We start from the raw sequence: 18,739 nt of genomic DNA on the forward strand, positions 1-18,739 counted from the left end.
GATGATAACAACATAAACCAAAATTCCATTTAAAACTTTGGAAGTTGGGTAAATTACCTGGGGTGTTCAAAACTGCCTATATTTTCAGATGACTCTCCAATGACAATTAAATGTTAAAAGCCAAGTTTTATGCAATGTATCTTTCTATAGTTCTAGAGTCATGTGTTGTGAACCCTAAAGTTATACACTTTAATAGTAACCCAGGTAAGAAAACAGAGCAAATATGTCAAAGATGATTAGTTAAAAATTATCTTAATAGTGTTCAGGAAAATTGACAAATAAGAAAACCATTTCAACTGACATTAGAATGAAGGGAAAAAATTTTGCTATGAGACGCTACCCTCAACAACAAAGGTGTTGTGTTTATAGTTATCATAAAAATCATTCTGAAAAATACAAACACATTAAAACTTCAAATTTTTGTGAAAAAATAAATAAGCTTTTCTGTGATAATTGATTTAAATATTTTTATACCAAAAGGAATTTTTTTAAATAATGTTATATACTATAGATTTATTCTTAATTATATTTTTATATCTACTTTAAGGTGAACATCTTAAAATTCTTGTCTAAATTGTTGATACCTTCTCAAATCTTGAAAGCTTATAGGTGTTAAAGAACTTAAAAATTACAATAAAATCACCTAAAGTTACTTTTAATGATTATATGTCTTGTTTCAAGTATTGTGAGACCCAACTTTATCAATCTCTCAGCATAACTTAAACGTTCTAGTTCAGGAGCTAGATTTATTGCTTATCTTTGGATTTTTTTCAATCCATTTATACTTTTTTATTACTTGGACTCTATACTGGAGCTGTAAATTGTAAGGGTGGTCTAACCAGTAATGTGTATAAGTGCTTTATTATTTTAGGGTTAAGACACTTTTTTTGCTTATTCATAAGATTCTTTGTGCTCTACACTGAGCTAATTAAACCTGACAATTTAACTTCATATTGGATGACAGTAATAGTCTCATTCTTCTGTTGTTGTTTTTAGAAGAAAGTTTTGATTTTCATGTTTCATAGTTTTAGGGTTGTTTTTTTTGAAAGATATTAATAAAATATATACTTCTTAGTAACTATTTTTTGGTAATTGGGCAATGATATTTTCCATAATAAAATTAAAAAAATTTAAATTTTTAGATTTTCAGTTTTTACATTTTACCTTATTAGTGTGTTGAATAAATACATTTTTTTTTTCAAATTAGATTTAAATATAAGAAGTATAACTGTTTTGGACAATAACTATTCTATTTTTGGATAACAACCATTCATAATCAACGAATGAATCAAATAGTTTCTCATTTTCAATTTTTATTCATCATACAGCCATCTTATGAGTATTTGATATTAGAGAGAGAAGTCTTCTTTTACTGTTACTATTAGTCAACTTTTAAGTGCATTAGACATTTTATGACTGGAGAATTTAAGAGAAATAAAAAAAACTTAAAGTTGCTTATACAATTAACAGATAAACTAAGTTATAATCAAAAATCTCACCGAAATTTAAAACTTACCGAAAAATGGGTCTTTCATTGTAAAAAATTGAGATAGCACTCAAGTTAGAAAATACTTGGTTCATCAGTATAAAGTAAAAAAGTCCTTCTCTATTAAAAAAAAAAAAAAAACTTTTAAATTTCATGAAATAAAAATAATTACTTGTTAGGATTATTATTATTATATAAAAGATTTATGTGATAAAGGATTAATATGGAAACGAATATAATCATATTTCAGAAAAAAAAAATTAGAAAATGGATTACAAAGTGGTTGATTGATAATCAATTTTCTAAACTCTTGTTGACCAACTATTAATAGTAAACGCAATAATATCTTCTAATAAACTCTAATAAGTAATTTACATTTGGGTAGTTTAGTTGATTTTTTTAATTCTAACTATTGGGTTTGGTAAAGTGTTCAAAACTAACTTTTAAACATCAAAACTAACTTTTAAAGATATTTTTGTTATAAAATTAGATTTAACCCATACTATATGGAGAGGGGGGAGGAAAGCAATAGTCATTAGAAAATTTCCCTCTAGACCATTGGTTAACAACATATTTTAAGTGGAGAGACAATTTTCTGTAAATAATTTAGAAAAATCTTAATACGAGCTTTAAGAAAGGTAGTGTAAAAAACTGTATAAATTACCAACAAAATATTATTTTATAAAATTCAATGATATTTAAATGTCATATATTTGTTCTTACATATTGTAAAGTAAATAAACAAATAATAACTAAAGCGAACAACTTAATAAAAATGAATAATAAGATTAGTGATATATTTGTAAGTGAATTGATTCACTTGTTTTTTATAATTCGGGTTCATAATTAGAGGTCTTCAATTTAAGACAAAAGTCTAACATCATTAAGAGAGCATCTCAAGTTTTAATGTTGTTTGTGTTGCTAAATATCTGCTCACAATAATATGTAGATCCAAAAATGCCAATAGCTTAAGTTGGATGTATCACTCAGGAAGACTACTCCATGATTCAAATACAATTCAATCTTACTTTTTGAAAACTTGAAAGTTCTTTCCATTTATGATCCAAAGCAAAATTTACTTCAAAACATCAATATAGTTACTTTAAAAATATATTTTCTGCACTTTATATTGAGCGATCTGCATTTATGTGGAGCAATCTGCATTTATATTGAGCGATCTGCATTTATGTTGAGCGATCTGCATTTATATTGAGCAATCTGCATTTATATTGAGCAATTTGCATTTATATTGAGCGATCTGCATTTATATTGAGCGATCTGGATCCTCATTCAAATCTGATATTTTAGATAATATTTTATTTTTAAATGAATCAAGATTTTGGTTAATAAAATGTTAATAGCATTTATATCAATGTAATAAAACAATATAAGATTTCTTTTTGATTTGCTTTATCCGGAGCCACTCCAGAGCTGTTCCGGAGCCTTAGCCGGAGCTAGAGCAAAAAATTTTAATGAAGCTGGAGCCTGGAGCCAATTTTTAGACCTCTGTTGCAAAGTCCTGCATTAAGCCCAAACTGACTGACTGTTGAAGAAAAGGTACACAATGACATGTGAACTTTACAGTTGATGTTTGATTGGTATTTAAACTTTTCTAGAAGATGAAATAGCAAATTTTCAAAAGTTTTCTAAAAATCAAAAAAAGCAACAGGTTCTGAGAGTCAGAATCAAATCAGAAGTATTTTTTACTAATACCAAACTGAAACTTTTCTTTTCATTCTGTAAAATGAATGATTTAACTTTGACATCATTACAACAATATTTTTCTATTAGGCTCTAATATATCAGAGCCTAACAGAAAAATATTGTTGTTATCTATTTATCTATATTAAAGTATAAAAAACAAATGCAAAAATAAATGCAAATTCAATAAATAACTACAAGCAGAAACAACTGATTTAAAACAATTGGTTAGGTGACAGGTGGAAATGACTTTTCTATAAACATTTTAAGTAAAATGGTTTCTGGTTTTAAGCTTAATTAAATTTTATTAAAATATTTTAAAATCAAAATTACAATATCATTGTTAAATCACTACAAGATCTTTTTCATATAATTATACCTATTTTGAATCCCTGCAGAATCTTTTTTAAGTCGCCAATAAATGGCTCCAGTAATTGCTGCGTTAACAACACCTACAAAAAGCTATAATAAATGTATTATTAAACTTTACTTAAAACAATTACAAGAAAAAGAAACCGTAAAAAAAAAAAAAGCATTATAAAAAATAAATTGTTCTTATTTAATATTATTAAATGTGTCTATATTACAATATTCTATATTATGAAATGTTGAGCTGAGACTTGAAACAATATTTTTTTATAACAATCACATCCTCAATGGAAGAACACCACTTCAAACAAAGAGGTCACTCAATTTTTTTTATTGTTATTACAACTCTCTTATAACTATTTTATTAAAAAACAAATCTTGACAAACAAGGCTGCTGTGTAAAGAAACAAGTTGCAGAAGGTATTACTAATGCAGTTACTAATGCATAACGCAGTTACTAATCAATCAACAAAAGACTAAAAGAACAACAATAGCCTGTCAAGAGTAACTGGCATTTAAAAAATATTTTTTTCTGACGAATAAAAAAGGTTTTTCATCAATACAATTTGAACTCCTCCACAACACAGCAAAGTCATTTTGCTAACTTAAATATGCTTTGAATTCAAACAAAACATATTACTCTTTTTTTGGTTTAGATAAGGATCATGTAGATCATTCTCAAGGATTACATAAGGATCATGTAGATCGTTCTCAAGAGTTATTCAACTTTCACAATGTAAAATTAACAAATTCGAAAATAAAGATTACTACTTTTTTGCTGTATATTACTTGTAAGTATGTAAAAGTAATATAGATACCCTATTAAGTTTTGTCAATATTTTCTTAACGATAAATGTAAACTTCATTAAATAAATTTAAAACTATAATTATAATTTAAAATTTATGTTAATAAAACAATTATTAAAACTAAATTATTAGAAAAATAAAAATTCTAGTGTCTATATTGCAAGCAGTTGGTAATAATTTGAACTTTAAGATCATAATTTTTTGGTACTTTTCAATTTTAAAGGTTCATCAATAAAAACAGACAAAACTTGAGTTTGAAAGTAACTAAAAAGTTATTGGTTTTATTTAAATTTTTAGGTCACCAAGCATGGACCTTAACTTTATGTTGGTTACCATATATTAGTAAAAAAATGATTTTTCTCAAAAGTATATCAACTGGGTCTTAAAAAACCCTCAAGTATATAGAGATTTAAGAAAAAATAATAGTTTAAAAAAAAAATGAATAACTTAAATTTTATATAAATAATATATATAAATATATATATATATATATATATATATATATATATATATATATATATATATATATATATATATATATATATATATATATATATATATATATATATATATATATATATATTAACAAAAACCTATGAAAACTTTTATGACAATTAACAGCAATATTTAAAGAAAAAAATTTTTTAATAAAAAGATTGTGAATTTTCTCTATAAAAGTACATAGCCTTAGTATAATACAAAAAAAAATTTCAGTTTGTAAATAAAACCAATAATAAATAACAACTAGTAAAATACAATACTGTGGTGTTCAACAGCGTTGTACCACAACAATGTTGTATCACAACAGTGTTGTACCACAACAATGTTGTATCACAACAGTGTTGTACCGCAACAGTGTTGTACCGCAACAGTGTTGTACCACAACAGTGTTGTACCACAACAGTGTTGTACCACAACAGTGTTGTATCACAACAGTGTTGTACCACAACAGTGTTGTATCACAACAGTGTTGTACAACAACAGTGTTGTACAGCAACAGTGTTGTATCGCAACAGTGTTGTATCACAACAGTGTTGTATCACAACAGTGTTGTACAGCAACAGTGTTGTACAGCAACAGTGTTGTGCGACAAATGTGTTGTACCATAACAGTGTTGTACCGGAACAGTATTGTTCAGCAGCCACCACATGTAAATATATAATCATCACCTACAATTGCATTTTCTTTAACAAACTTTTCTTGAAACCATTGTCAAAAAGACACATAATACATAAGTTCTTCTTTAGCCTTCCTTGGACCAATTTTTATTCAACTAACACCAGATCTACCACAAAGAGTATGACCCCACTTTATTCACATATAGGACTAAATTTTGTATCTTTCTTGTTTTCGTTGCTCCCATACTTTTTGTTTTTAAGTTGTACCTTTTTTTATCTTTCTTATAAGTATATTTCTTATTTTAATCTTCTTTCTTTCTCTGACTTCAAATTCATATTTATTTGCAACACTCTTTTTCAGCTTTTTCAATCTTACCATTAGATAAGTACATTGATATATGGACTGGAAGTCATTGATAAATGGACTGGAAGTCATTGATATATGGACTAGAAGTCATTGCTATATGGACTGGAAGCCATTGATTTAAGAACTTAAAGTCATTTTTTTGCCAAAGATAATGAATCTGGGCCTTCTTGTGGATACTTATGACTTTTTACTTGTGCTTCTTTAGTAGTGCTTCTCTAATATCTTTTAATGAGACTTGAGCACCAAAACTCAGTTTAATGGTTTTAAGGCCAGCTCATAGAGAGTTTTACTAAGCTCTATGATTAGTCTCACCAAAAAAGCACAAGGCCATGAGTATAGTCAAAAAGGCCCAGGTTCATTATTTTTGGCAGTAAACAACATTTACAACCCAGATTTACATCTATGTTTATTTGATACATAAAAAGGGTACAGGTCACTTTTATTCTTAAAGTTGAATATGTTTTACAATAAAGTAAAAAAAAAGTAAAACAGGGTAGGAAAGAGCCACAGTTCACTACTATCTATTAAAAAATAGTCTACCCTCCCTAAGCTATGTGGAATAAAACATTAAATTGATAATATTATATACACTAAAAAACATTTAGATCATTATATTGCAAATATTTATAACCTACTTTTGAATCACCGTCAGGTGTCTTGAATCTTTAAGAATGTCATTAAAATGATTTTTAAAGTAAAGACTTTTAGTTTGATACACAAAATGCTAACAATAACATTTGTATAGCAATTAGATATTATAACAAAAATTTGAGAGTGACAACTTGAATTATCTTGGGTTATGAAAATTTAGAATGATTTGAATAGTATAGTAAGGCAAATAGCCAACTCATCCCACCCGTACCTACTCAATTATACAATTATTTATTTTCGTTAAATAAAAACTTTACCTGAGATATTAGACCTCTTGGATCACGAACCATATTTTTCATTGATCTTACTGAGAGAAATCGAATCTAAGAAGTATTTAACTTTTTAATAAATTTATTTAAAAAAACTAATAAAAATATTCAATGTCATAAAAAAGCACTTACTTGTCTAAAAAATGAGGATGGGTACTGATTTTTATTGCGAATTTCAACTTCATCAATATATTTTGAACTATCATAAACAGATTTTATTTCACTCATTGTTTTCACATACATGTCCGAATTTTTATACATTTTTACCAATGATTCATTTGACACTGTTTCCTCTTTATTAACACCATCTTCAACTTGTGAGGAATATCAAAAAGTATTTATGTATTTATTAAATGTTAAAGCTTATTGAATATAAAATTTTCTATAATTATATCAAAAAAAATATTTCTCTCTCTCTCACACTCTCTCTCTCTCTCCCTCTCTCTCTCTCTCTCTCTCTCTCTCTCTCTCTCTCTCTCTCTCTCTCTCTCTCTCTCTCTCTCTATATATATATATATATATATATATATATATATATATATATATATATAAATATATGTATATATATTAATATGTTTATATATTTGTATGTATGTATGTATGTATGTATTAGGGTAGGTCGATTATTCACTTTTTTTTAAAATCTTAACGGCTAAGGTACTGAAAGTTGTATATATATATATAAAACAAAAAAATAAAAAGTTAAAGGTTTTTAGTCAAACGGCGGCTTGCGGATTAGCGATCAAAATTTAAAAGTACCCTCATTAACATTTGGTATAAAAATATTAACTTTTTGCTTGTGGATTCATACTTTTCAATACGTTCAGACAAAATTTCAATTAAAAAAGTTTGACACACCAAGGAATAACTCAAATATTTGTATTTAAAATCATTTATACGGTTTATTGTTTCGTTTTATTCAGCAAAAATATTACAAGTCTAATTCATACTTAAGTATAAACTTTTTATTTGTTGCATTACATCGATTAACTAATTAAACGCTCAATAAAATCCAATAAATAATCATTATTAGTTTAATAAGTTATTTAAGCACTATTAAACTAAAAAAAAAAATTATTTCAAGAATGTAACAAGCAAGTTAAGAAAATAGATCATTGTACGAATAAGAATAATGTCCTTTCGACATAAACCTTTGAAGCATTTTTCTGCTAAGTAGTTTTGTTAGTATAGATTTATGCCTGGCTTCAAATCCATATACTGTGTTAGAAGCTTCAGAAACTAATTTGACACATCTCTTAACACTCTGGGAATGAGAGGGAAGGTCTTGAATATTAGGCTTTATTTTATTTTTAATGATAATATATCTTCATCAAAAAACTCTTTTGTAGTTGGTGGATCCACTTCGATATAAGATAACAATATTACTAATTTACAAGTAAAACGTGCTTATTGTTCACTTTAATCTATTTTAACTACATTATATCATTCTACAAAAGTAACATTTATAAAATATAAACCAGTTAAGCATGTAAATCTAGTTGTATAGACTCAGGCAAATTAAAAAGTATATTTTAAGAAATATTTATTAGCCGCTTATAAATTTGATTTTTTGGCGTTAAGTTAAAAAGCAGTCAGAAATTTTACTAAAGACTACAAAACTACGAAGTTAAATATTGTCTACAAACAAAATACAATACGTGTGTGCTTAAAAAAATGAAGAAAAATAAATTTTATAAAACAGCAAAAAGTAGTTTACTAAGTATTCAAATCTACTTACTCCATCAAAGTTTTGCAAAAAAATATTCAGTTAAAACACTTAAGTTTGCTATTTTTGTTACTTACATATAAATATCCAACTTTATATTGTTTAGCAGTACTTATATACCAAAATCGACCTACCTTAGTATGCATGTATGTATGTATGTATGTATGTATGTATGTATGTATGTATGTATGTATGTATGTATGTATGTATGTATGTATGTATGTATGTATGTATGTATGTATGTATCTATGTATGTATGTATGTATGTATGTATGTATGTATGTATGTATGTATGTATGTATGTATGTATGTATGTATGTATGTATGTATGTATGTATGTATGTATGTACAGTACTGTGAATAAGTTTTAGACCACTTGTATAATTAGACGTATTTACAATTTTTTTCCTATGTAATTTTTTTAAAGCATACTTAAGTTTAAAAATATATAAGAAAAGTTGAAAGAATATATTATTTTGAAAAAATAAACAAAATTGATGAGAAAACATAAGGGATTTGTTTGTTTATTTATTAAAACGATGTGTCATAACAACTACATCCAAAACAGGATATTTGAAGATTGTTGTTACAGAAATCAGAGAAACTGGCTTCCTTGAAGATAGAAAGAAAAATGGTACACCTCCTACGCTAACAAAAGATGACAATAAATATTTAAAAACCCTATCTTTAAGAAATACAAAAAAACCATCAACCGAGCTAGCAAAAGACATTAACACAGCAACTGGGAAAAATATCAGTTCTTCTTTTATTCAACGGCACCTACTTAAATGGGGATTAAGAGGGTGTGTTGCAATTTGAAAACCATTATTATGGTGTTTGGGGCTGTTTATCTTTATCAGGAGTAGGTGATTTGATCAAAATAGGGGGGCGACTCACCGGGAATGTTATGTGGATATCCTAAGGCACCATGCTGTATCATCGGGAATAAGACTAATAGGTCATAATTTTATTCTGCAGCAGGACAATGACCCAAAACATTCCCGAATGGCAAAAAATTATTTAAATGAAATGGCAGAGGAAGGAGTTCTGGAATTGATGACCTGGCCTCCCCAAAGTCCAGTTTTGAATATAATTAAGCATATTCCGGATTACCTGGACAGAAAGAAGGTCAAACATGCTCCCCGAAATGCTGAAGAATGTTTTGAAGTACTTCAAAGAGAATGGCACAACAAACCCCAGGATTTTATAACTAACTTGTATGAATTTATTCCCCGGCATATAAGTATAGTATAAATATATATATAATAATAACAACCAATTACATACATATAATACAGGCCTTGTTAAGAAGCGTTACGCAGCTTGCATTTTGCTTGTGAAAAGGCGATTTGCCTACGCGTTCAGCAGTTTTGCATTACGCAAAAACTTTTATCTTTTAGAATATTTAAATTATCTTTTGATATCGTTTATATATTTATATATATATATATATATATATATATATATATATATATATATATATATATATATATATACACACACACATATATATATACTTAGGTCGTTAGAGAAGTTCATAGAACTTCTCTAACGACCTAATTATATATATATATGTGTGTGTGTATATATGTAACTTCTCTATAAAAATACAATGAGACAGGAAATAACAAAATAATTATACATCATTTTAAACTGTGTTTAATTATGAAATTTTAAGTACTTGTTGAAAAATTTTGAATGTTTATTTAAAAAGTTATTTAAAATTTTATTATATATGCTTAAAAGAAAAAATTTAAAAATAGAAAAATTTGAATATTGAGCATATATTAAAACCTGAGCTCTACATTTGGAGTTTCAGCACAAACCATAACCGATGAATTGGTTTTAGTTCATGGTGACCAAGCTTCAAAATATAGTACAGTTGCCAAGTGTGCTACTTTATTTAAAGATGGTAGAGAGAGTCTTGAAGATGATCCTCGCTCAGGGCACCCTCAAACCACATATACAGCTGAGAATATTAAACGTGTGCAAGCCATTATTGAAGAAAATCCTTGACATCGATTGATCATTTTACAATCAACAAAATCATTCACAATGCACTTAAAAAAAGAAAATTAACATCACATTGGATACCCCATGAGTTAACCGATCAAAAATGCAAGAATAGAGTTTCAGAAATGGCCCATGGAGACTATATGATATTATTACAGGGGATGAGTCATGGTTTTATTTGAGACAAGTTGGACAAAAGTCGGCTAACGCTAGTTGGGTCGGTGAAGGTGAAAGTCCAAGAACTATAGTAAGATGTGACAGGTTTCAGCCGTAAAACATGTTCTACATCTTCTTCAAAACAACAGGTGTTGTTCATTTGGGTTATGTTGAAAAAGGAGACACCATTACTAGCGAATATTATATAAAAAATTGTTTGAAACCTCTTATACACGAAACAAATAAGCAAAGACCTAAAACAGGCACTCAAAAACTTAAAATTTCTCCATGGTAACGCTCGACCCCATGTGACTCAAACCGTCACAAATTGTCTGAACCAAACTGGAATTACAATAATTCGCCACCCACCATACTCACCAGACTTAGCTCCATCCGATTATTGGCTATTCGACTTGATAAAAAAAAATCTTGATGACGATACTGACATCGAAAGTCAAAAAACTCGCATAACGAAGCTACTTCAAAGTTTACCCAAAGAAGAGTATAAAAAAACATTTGAAAAATGGCTTAAAAGGATGCAACTTAGTATAGATAATGATAGACATTATTTTGAACATTTAATAAAATTAAATTAAAAAAAACTCTTTTTTTTTTAATATGGGGAGTTCTATGAACTTTCCTAACGACTAAAGTATATATACACACACATATATATATATATATATATACATATATATATATATATATATATATATATATATATATATATATATATATATATATATATATATATATATATACATATATATATATATATATATATATATACATATATATATATATATATATATATATATATATATATATATACACATACATATATATATATATATATATATATATATATATATATATATAATATATATATATATATATATATATATATATATATATATATATATATATATATATATATATATATATATATATACATATATCAAGGTGCTAGCCAGCCTGATGACACCGCGTATAATGCGGTATTCCCAATTGGTTTAAAATTCTTAAGATCATGGTTAAAAAAAAAAAAAAATTAAAACAGTCTCCGATTTAAAGTGTCATGCTAGACTAGTAAAAAATTAGTATGCACGACAAAGAAATGAATTAAGTTGATCAATTTTTTTTTGATGTGAAAAACGTGTCATCATTAAAAAGCAAGATAATTAATTTCAAAGTTGAATAAAACTTTTTATTTTTATTTTTAATTGATGTCAGTTATTCTCCAATTAAGATTGTGTAATATGTTTAATAAATTATTTTATTAATTTATTTTTATTATTCAAAAACTCTTTATTTACATTCTTACTGTTTATCTTAAGTTAGGAAAGTTACAAAAAAAATTTGCCTATTAATAAATATTATAATTTAAAATAAGTTAATAACGTCTTTATAATAAAAGATTTATTAATAATTATTAATTAATTATTTTTCCATATAATAAATTAGCATATAATAAAACATAAAAGAAGATAATTAAATAATAAAAAACATTAAATAATAATATTATTAATTATTAACCAATAGTTACAATAATTAAAAAAAAATTTTTGTTTTTAAATTTACAAATGCAAAATTTTCGTAGATATTTAATGTATATTTGTAAATTAAAAAAAAAAAAATAATCAGTTTTTGTATTTAAATATGACCTTTTACTTACCTAATTTACTAGATATTTAAATAATCCGATTAAATTTAGTTGCTGCCCTTGTGCGGTGAAAGAATCTCGATCTGCCCCTTAAATATCTTTGTTACTTACTCGGTGTAGTTTAGGCAATTTTAAAACATTATAGTGTCTGTATGATGGTTTGTTGACTACGACATATTTCCGTTAAATGATCAGGTCTGTGAAATATGAAAAGACGAAAAAAATTAAAATGATAAATTTAGGGGTATCATAAAATATAAATGTTTGTAGCGAAAAAACCCAGACTGAAGATTCCTTTTTTTAAAAAAAAATCTTAAAATCCCAATTGCTTTTCCAAATTCGAATAAGATTTTACTTAAATACATTTTTTAGGTAAATGAACATCATAGTTTGAAAATATGATCTGTTCTGATCATTTATTGGCACTTTATCTTAATTACAAGCTCTTTCTTGGTCAGAATTCTAGTACTTTTTGTAAAAATTGATAGAAATATTGTATTTTGACAACTATGTATAGCTAATATATGTCAGAACTGATTAGAACTAGGATCTATTGTAAATTAAGGCACTTTTTCAACAGATTTTTACTAAATTCATGTAAAAAAGTTTTTAAAAATTTTTAGTTTTAAAATACTAAAGTATTTAAAAACTTTAATATTCAAAATCTTTCCACATAATTAGGGTTGCCAAACGTCTGGATTTTACAGAAATTACAATTTTACTGTTTTGCTTCTTAAAAGACGTAAAATTCTGACAATCCTATGCATAGTGTATAGTGTTTTTATCGACTGTCGTCAATTAAAAAGTTGTTTTAGCAACTTGAAAAGTTACAAGAGTAACATGGAAATCGTCAAAAATGTTTTGTTAAAAATTAAATACTATTTAGCATTTTTTTTTTACATTTATAATTTAAAAACGAAAATAAAAATAAAAGAAGACAATATATGTAACTAATCGTTTAAACCTTTTAAAACTGTATTTAAAAGTGATGCACGCAGTTAAAATAGATCAAAGTTTCAATGAATAAATTTATTAATTCAATCATTAAAACTGCTAACAATTGTCTTTTGTTCTTGTTTTCTCCCTACTATATCAAACAAAGAAGAGAAGCGATTTAAAAATGAAAACTGAAGAAGATTGCTCAAAATGAAACAAGTATAATAATTAGAATTAAACGTTTATAAAATAGAAAAATATTCCTGAAAAACAAAATAGAAAATATTCCTATGAATATAACCCAGCAAAAATAAATAATTTATTTTTATTGAAACATAACTGTGTCTAAAAAATCGTATCCACTTTTTTAAATGTTTGAATGCATTGACCTTTTTTTTTTTTTACCGCACCTAAATTCCCAATTTCGCAAAAATGCTGTATGAATTTTTTCCCTGGCTAACACCCTGTCATATGATACCATACTATTTTGTCATGAGTCCAGTAGAAACCCCTGTATTTATTTATATATATATATATATATATATATATATATATATATATATATATATATATATATATATGTATATATATTTATATGTATATATAAATGTGTATATATATATATATATATATATTTATATATATATATATATATATATATATAATATATATATAAATATATACATATATATAAATATATATATATATATTTATATATATATATATATATATTTATATATATATATATATTTATATATATATATATATATATATATATATATATATATATATATATATATATATATATATATATATATATATATATATATATATATATATATGTAATTGGTTGAGTGTTTTTTATCTTTCTGGTGAAATTTGAGCCTCTTATGTAATCTCATGGAAGCAGAGATAAAGCTTTTGTTACTTTTTAGTATAAAGTCAAGACTCACTCTCTTACCCTATCTTTTTCTTTTATTTGCAAATGCTATTTTTAATTGTAGTAATTTTTTTTTCAAGTGCTTAAGTTCTTGTTAGAGCCTTGTAAAGTGCTTTACTGAGTATTTAAAAGTATTTGAAGCCGATGAACATGATGAAGAATGATTGATCCAATGAACATGATGAAGAAAAAGCACAAGATTAAAATTTAAGAGAAACGAATACAAACTGAAACAAGCTAGGGTTAGACACAAATCCAGGATAAAACTAAGAGGTTTGACTGGAAAACAAAGCTAACTTGATAAGTGATTGAGAAAAAACTAAAAAAATTGAAAAAATAGAGCATTTCAGTGCATCAAAATAACCAGTAAATAAAGTATTAGTAGATGTAAAAAAAGTATTGGGCAATTTGATCAGACCATCCAAAGAAGTGAAGCCTTAAAAAAAAGAAGTAGAAATATTAAACAAATAACAAGATGATCCAACATGAGTGAGGTTGTGCAAAATGAAAGCACATAAAAGAATATTCAAAAGATTCAAACAAAAAGAGGATTAGTTAGAGGATTCAAACAAAAATAGTCAGAGGATTCAAACCTGATATCATAACAAAAAGATGAACTGATTTATAAGTATATGCTTAGGCCCCAAAAATGTGACTACTGAGTTTAAATTGAGATTTTTTTTTCTTTTCACAAATCCCAACAAAGCTGTTAAAGTTAAAAACAAGAAAGTTGTTGACAGAAGATTTAAAAAAATGTAAATTGTAAGAGTTAAAAAACATGATGACAAGAGCAAATTCCAAAGCATTGATGTTCCTTGAAAAAATTAGATAAATAAAAGTTTTATGAGCAAAAAGATGTGTTGGTTAATGGAACAAGTGAAAATAGTCCAGAGTAAATAGTTGTTTCATCAGTAAAAATAAAAAATAAAGAGGTAAAATTATCAGGAAGATCATTAATGAGGAACAACACAAGAACAATGATGGAACTTTGTATCAACTTTGTATCAATCAAATTATGGAACTTTGTATCAATGCCCAACATGGCAATGGTAATACTCTGTTTTTAGCTGCTGTTCAAATCGGTCTCTCTGAGAGAAATCACAAAGAAAGAATCACAGAGTTTAGTAAGACAAAACAGGAGCTTTACAAAACACTGGAAACTATACAAAAGGCCAGTAATAGCAGAAGAAAAAATTTAAAAATCATATTTACATATATATATATACACATATACATTCATACATTCTTACATACATACATACATACATACATACATACATACATACATACATACATACATACATACATACATACATACATACATACATACATACATAACTACATACATACATAACTACATACATACATACATACATACACTTATATAATGAAATTTGCAAAATTGAAGAATATAAAATTAAACCTGACATCTTTTCATCTGAGAGTACATCCATATAAAAATCAGCTGGGTTATTAAACGTTTCACACATGTAACCTAAAAATTATTGCAGAAAAGCCTGGATTTAAATTTGATAAAACCAAATTGAACATAAGACAACTCTTTGTCATAAAATTTAACGTAATTTATATAAAAAAATTTAAATACCTAGAGATTCAAAATATGCCATGGACATCTTAGCTTCTCCATTATAAACAGTCTGGCCCATAACCAACAATGTAAGATTATCAAACAATTTAAAGATACTGTATCGTGGCTGATGGATGGAAAATATAATAGTGCGCCCTTTTGCTGCTTGCCTTAAATACATTTAGTAATTTTAATTATTATTTTTTTAATGCATGAAAACATAATATTTAAATAAACTTTATATTGAACTAAATGGTTTATACACACACACACACACACACACACACACACACACACACACACACACACACACACACACACACACACACACACACACACACACACACACATATATATATATATATATATATATGTATATATATACACTCACACAATGCTTGAAGTGAGGCAGGGATACCAACCTGTTACCTTTTTAAAATTTGAAAACCATCCCAATACTTTTTTTAATGTGTATTTTAAGGTGGGATGCCATCATGATAAATTAAAGGAAACTTACTTTTTTTCCTATAAACAGACTTGTAAAAATATTTAGTTAACAGCAATGAGCGAATTCAAATGAACTAATCTTTCAGGTGTTATTAACTTCTTACTTTAAAATTTGTGGTAGAAAGTTCAAAAACAAAACTCATAATTATAAAACATCACATCTTTGCTTTTGTATTTTGAAATAAAAGTTACTAGCAGCAACAAAAAAAGATCATCTTTGGCTTTTTTTTCACGAAAGTATCATTTAACATTGTTTTTGTGAAATGAAATATAGTACACAATTATTTAGCTCAACGTTGAATGTTATGATTTAAAAAAAAATTTACTCATTGTAAATATGGATAAATGACTACCAAGCGTTAATGGATAAATGGCTAGCAAGCAGAAGGAAAAAAAGTTAAGCAGTGATAGTTCTAAAAGCAATTTGGAAAATGAAACAATGCCTTGCCTATTCTATCCTCAATATGATGTCATATTTTTTCAAGACTACTTGTCTGATGTACAATGGTAGGAAAAATTAAAGACATTTGACTGGTTGACAGTTCCATTAACATGTCATGGTTGTTCTGTTTGTAAGTCAGCAAATAATTTAGTTGCCAAAAAAACTCAAGTATTAAAATTGGCTAGTCAAAATTGGTAACATCAAAGAGTATCGTGAAACAAACAAAAAAATAACAATCAATGAGGAAAAAACTTTTAGATAATAAGTTATCAGTGGCATACAAAAAAACTAGTAAAATTATTTCTCAGTCCGAAAAACTATGTTTAGAGATGTTATAAATATTTTAGATAGAGGGATATTTTAGATGGAGAGATATTTTAGAGATGTTCAAAAATGCAGACCTGCATGAAACTAGCTACTGCGTATTTTGCACTGTGTATCACATTGCAAAAATGAATTGTCCATTTTCTGATTTGAAAGAACTAATATTATTACTGGTAGAAAATGGTTTAGACATTGGCCATATTTTACAATCTGATCAAGCGTGTGCTGATATTGTTTATCTCATTTCAAATGAAATGCGCACAAAACTTGTAAACTATATACAACTTAACAATAGTAAAGTAGGAATTATGATAGATGAATCTATTATGATGAGCAAAAAATCTGCTCAGTCAATTTGCTTGCAAGTGACAATTCCAGAAATAAATACTGCCAATAGTATATTTTATAACTTATCGAATTAACATTACCAGGAGCCTTATCTATTGCAAACTTTTTTATAACTGCTTTACATAATCTTGGTTTTGACAATAATTTTTTATTGCATAATTTGTTATTGCATAAGTTTGGCAAAAAAGCAGGAGTGGCTTAGTTACTTTTGAATCAGTTTCCTAATTTAATTTTATGGCATTGTAGTAACCACTGTTTAGAGTTAGCAGTAACTGATGATGTGCAAGATGTTTTACCAATTTATTACATAAAAAAGTTTTTTGGTAAGTTTAGATACTATTTACAGTGCATCTCCTAAGAACAAAAAGGAACTGGAAACTGTTGCCATGGCTATAAGTGTAAAACTAAATTCCATTGGACAAATTCTAGGTACCAAATGGGTGTCGTCCAGTGCATTCATGAATCTTTATTGGATCTTAGAAGTAACGGAGAAGATAGAGCCCAATACGCGGCCTTAAAATGAAATTATGTGATATCAATTTCATACTTAACATGGGACTAATACAGGATGCTTTGATAGAACTAGAACATCTTTCTAAAAAGTTACAAGACAGTCAAACTTCTTTACCTGATGACAGTCAAACTTCTTTACCTGATGACAGTCAAACTTCTTTACCTGATGCACATCAGCTTATCATTTTAAAATACCAAATATTTCAATCAATGAGAAATGATTCAGGTGAATACTGTTCGCAAACATAGCTTGCAGCAGAAAAGTTACTCAAAAAATTAATCAAAAAAATTCTTTAAATAAACTAAATGAAAATCTTGATTCTAGAATGATTACAACTAGTGCTGCACATAAATTATTAGAAGACAAAAAAAATGATCCAAACAAACAAAAATACAATAATTTAATAAAAAATTTGCAAACTTTTGATAAGCCACAATGGTTTGCAGACCATGATCCATGTTTTGGAGATAAAGACATCAAACAATCAGCTGAAACTTTAAATATTTGTGAAAATGCAGCAATCCAAGAGTTTCATGAGTACTTTTCCACTGGTTACTGTAATAAAACTCCTAATGATCTTCAGCCTCTGAGCACTGCTATAAATACCTTGATTATTTGTAAAGCTGAATGCAAGCGTTTATTTTCTACTACAAATATAATCTTATCTTCCTTTCCGAAACTTTTTATAAAAAAGATCAATGTCAAGTTTAATATTTCTTTCATTAGTAGGTCCACCAATTATTCATTTTAATTCCCCAGCATTAAAGTCCGTTAATGAAAGTGAAACATTTTGGTATTATGACCAAACTTTTTA

At 26.7% G+C, this 18,739-nt stretch overlaps 1 protein-coding gene across 1 annotated transcript in view; it reads right to left on the reverse strand.

The window, feature by feature from the left end:
- LOC100213858 (broad substrate specificity ATP-binding cassette transporter ABCG2) overlaps positions 1-18,739 on the reverse strand; it is a 48,210-nt gene that overhangs the window by 16,300 nt on the left and 13,171 nt on the right. The window contains exons 6-11 of the mRNA XM_065799725.1: positions 15,809-15,960; positions 15,626-15,697; positions 6,901-7,082; positions 6,757-6,822; positions 3,567-3,649; positions 1,517-1,606 (exon numbers count right to left, since the gene is read on the reverse strand). Of these exons, the coding sequence (XP_065655797.1) occupies positions 1,517-1,606; positions 3,567-3,649; positions 6,757-6,822; positions 6,901-7,082; positions 15,626-15,697; positions 15,809-15,960 (645 nt within the window). The remainder of the gene's footprint in view (positions 1-1,516; positions 1,607-3,566; positions 3,650-6,756; positions 6,823-6,900; positions 7,083-15,625; positions 15,698-15,808; positions 15,961-18,739) is intronic.

This window comes from Hydra vulgaris, chromosome 06, assembly GCF_038396675.1.
Source record: "Hydra vulgaris chromosome 06, alternate assembly HydraT2T_AEP".
NCBI classification, from domain to species: Eukaryota; Metazoa; Cnidaria; class Hydrozoa; order Anthoathecata; family Hydridae; genus Hydra; species Hydra vulgaris.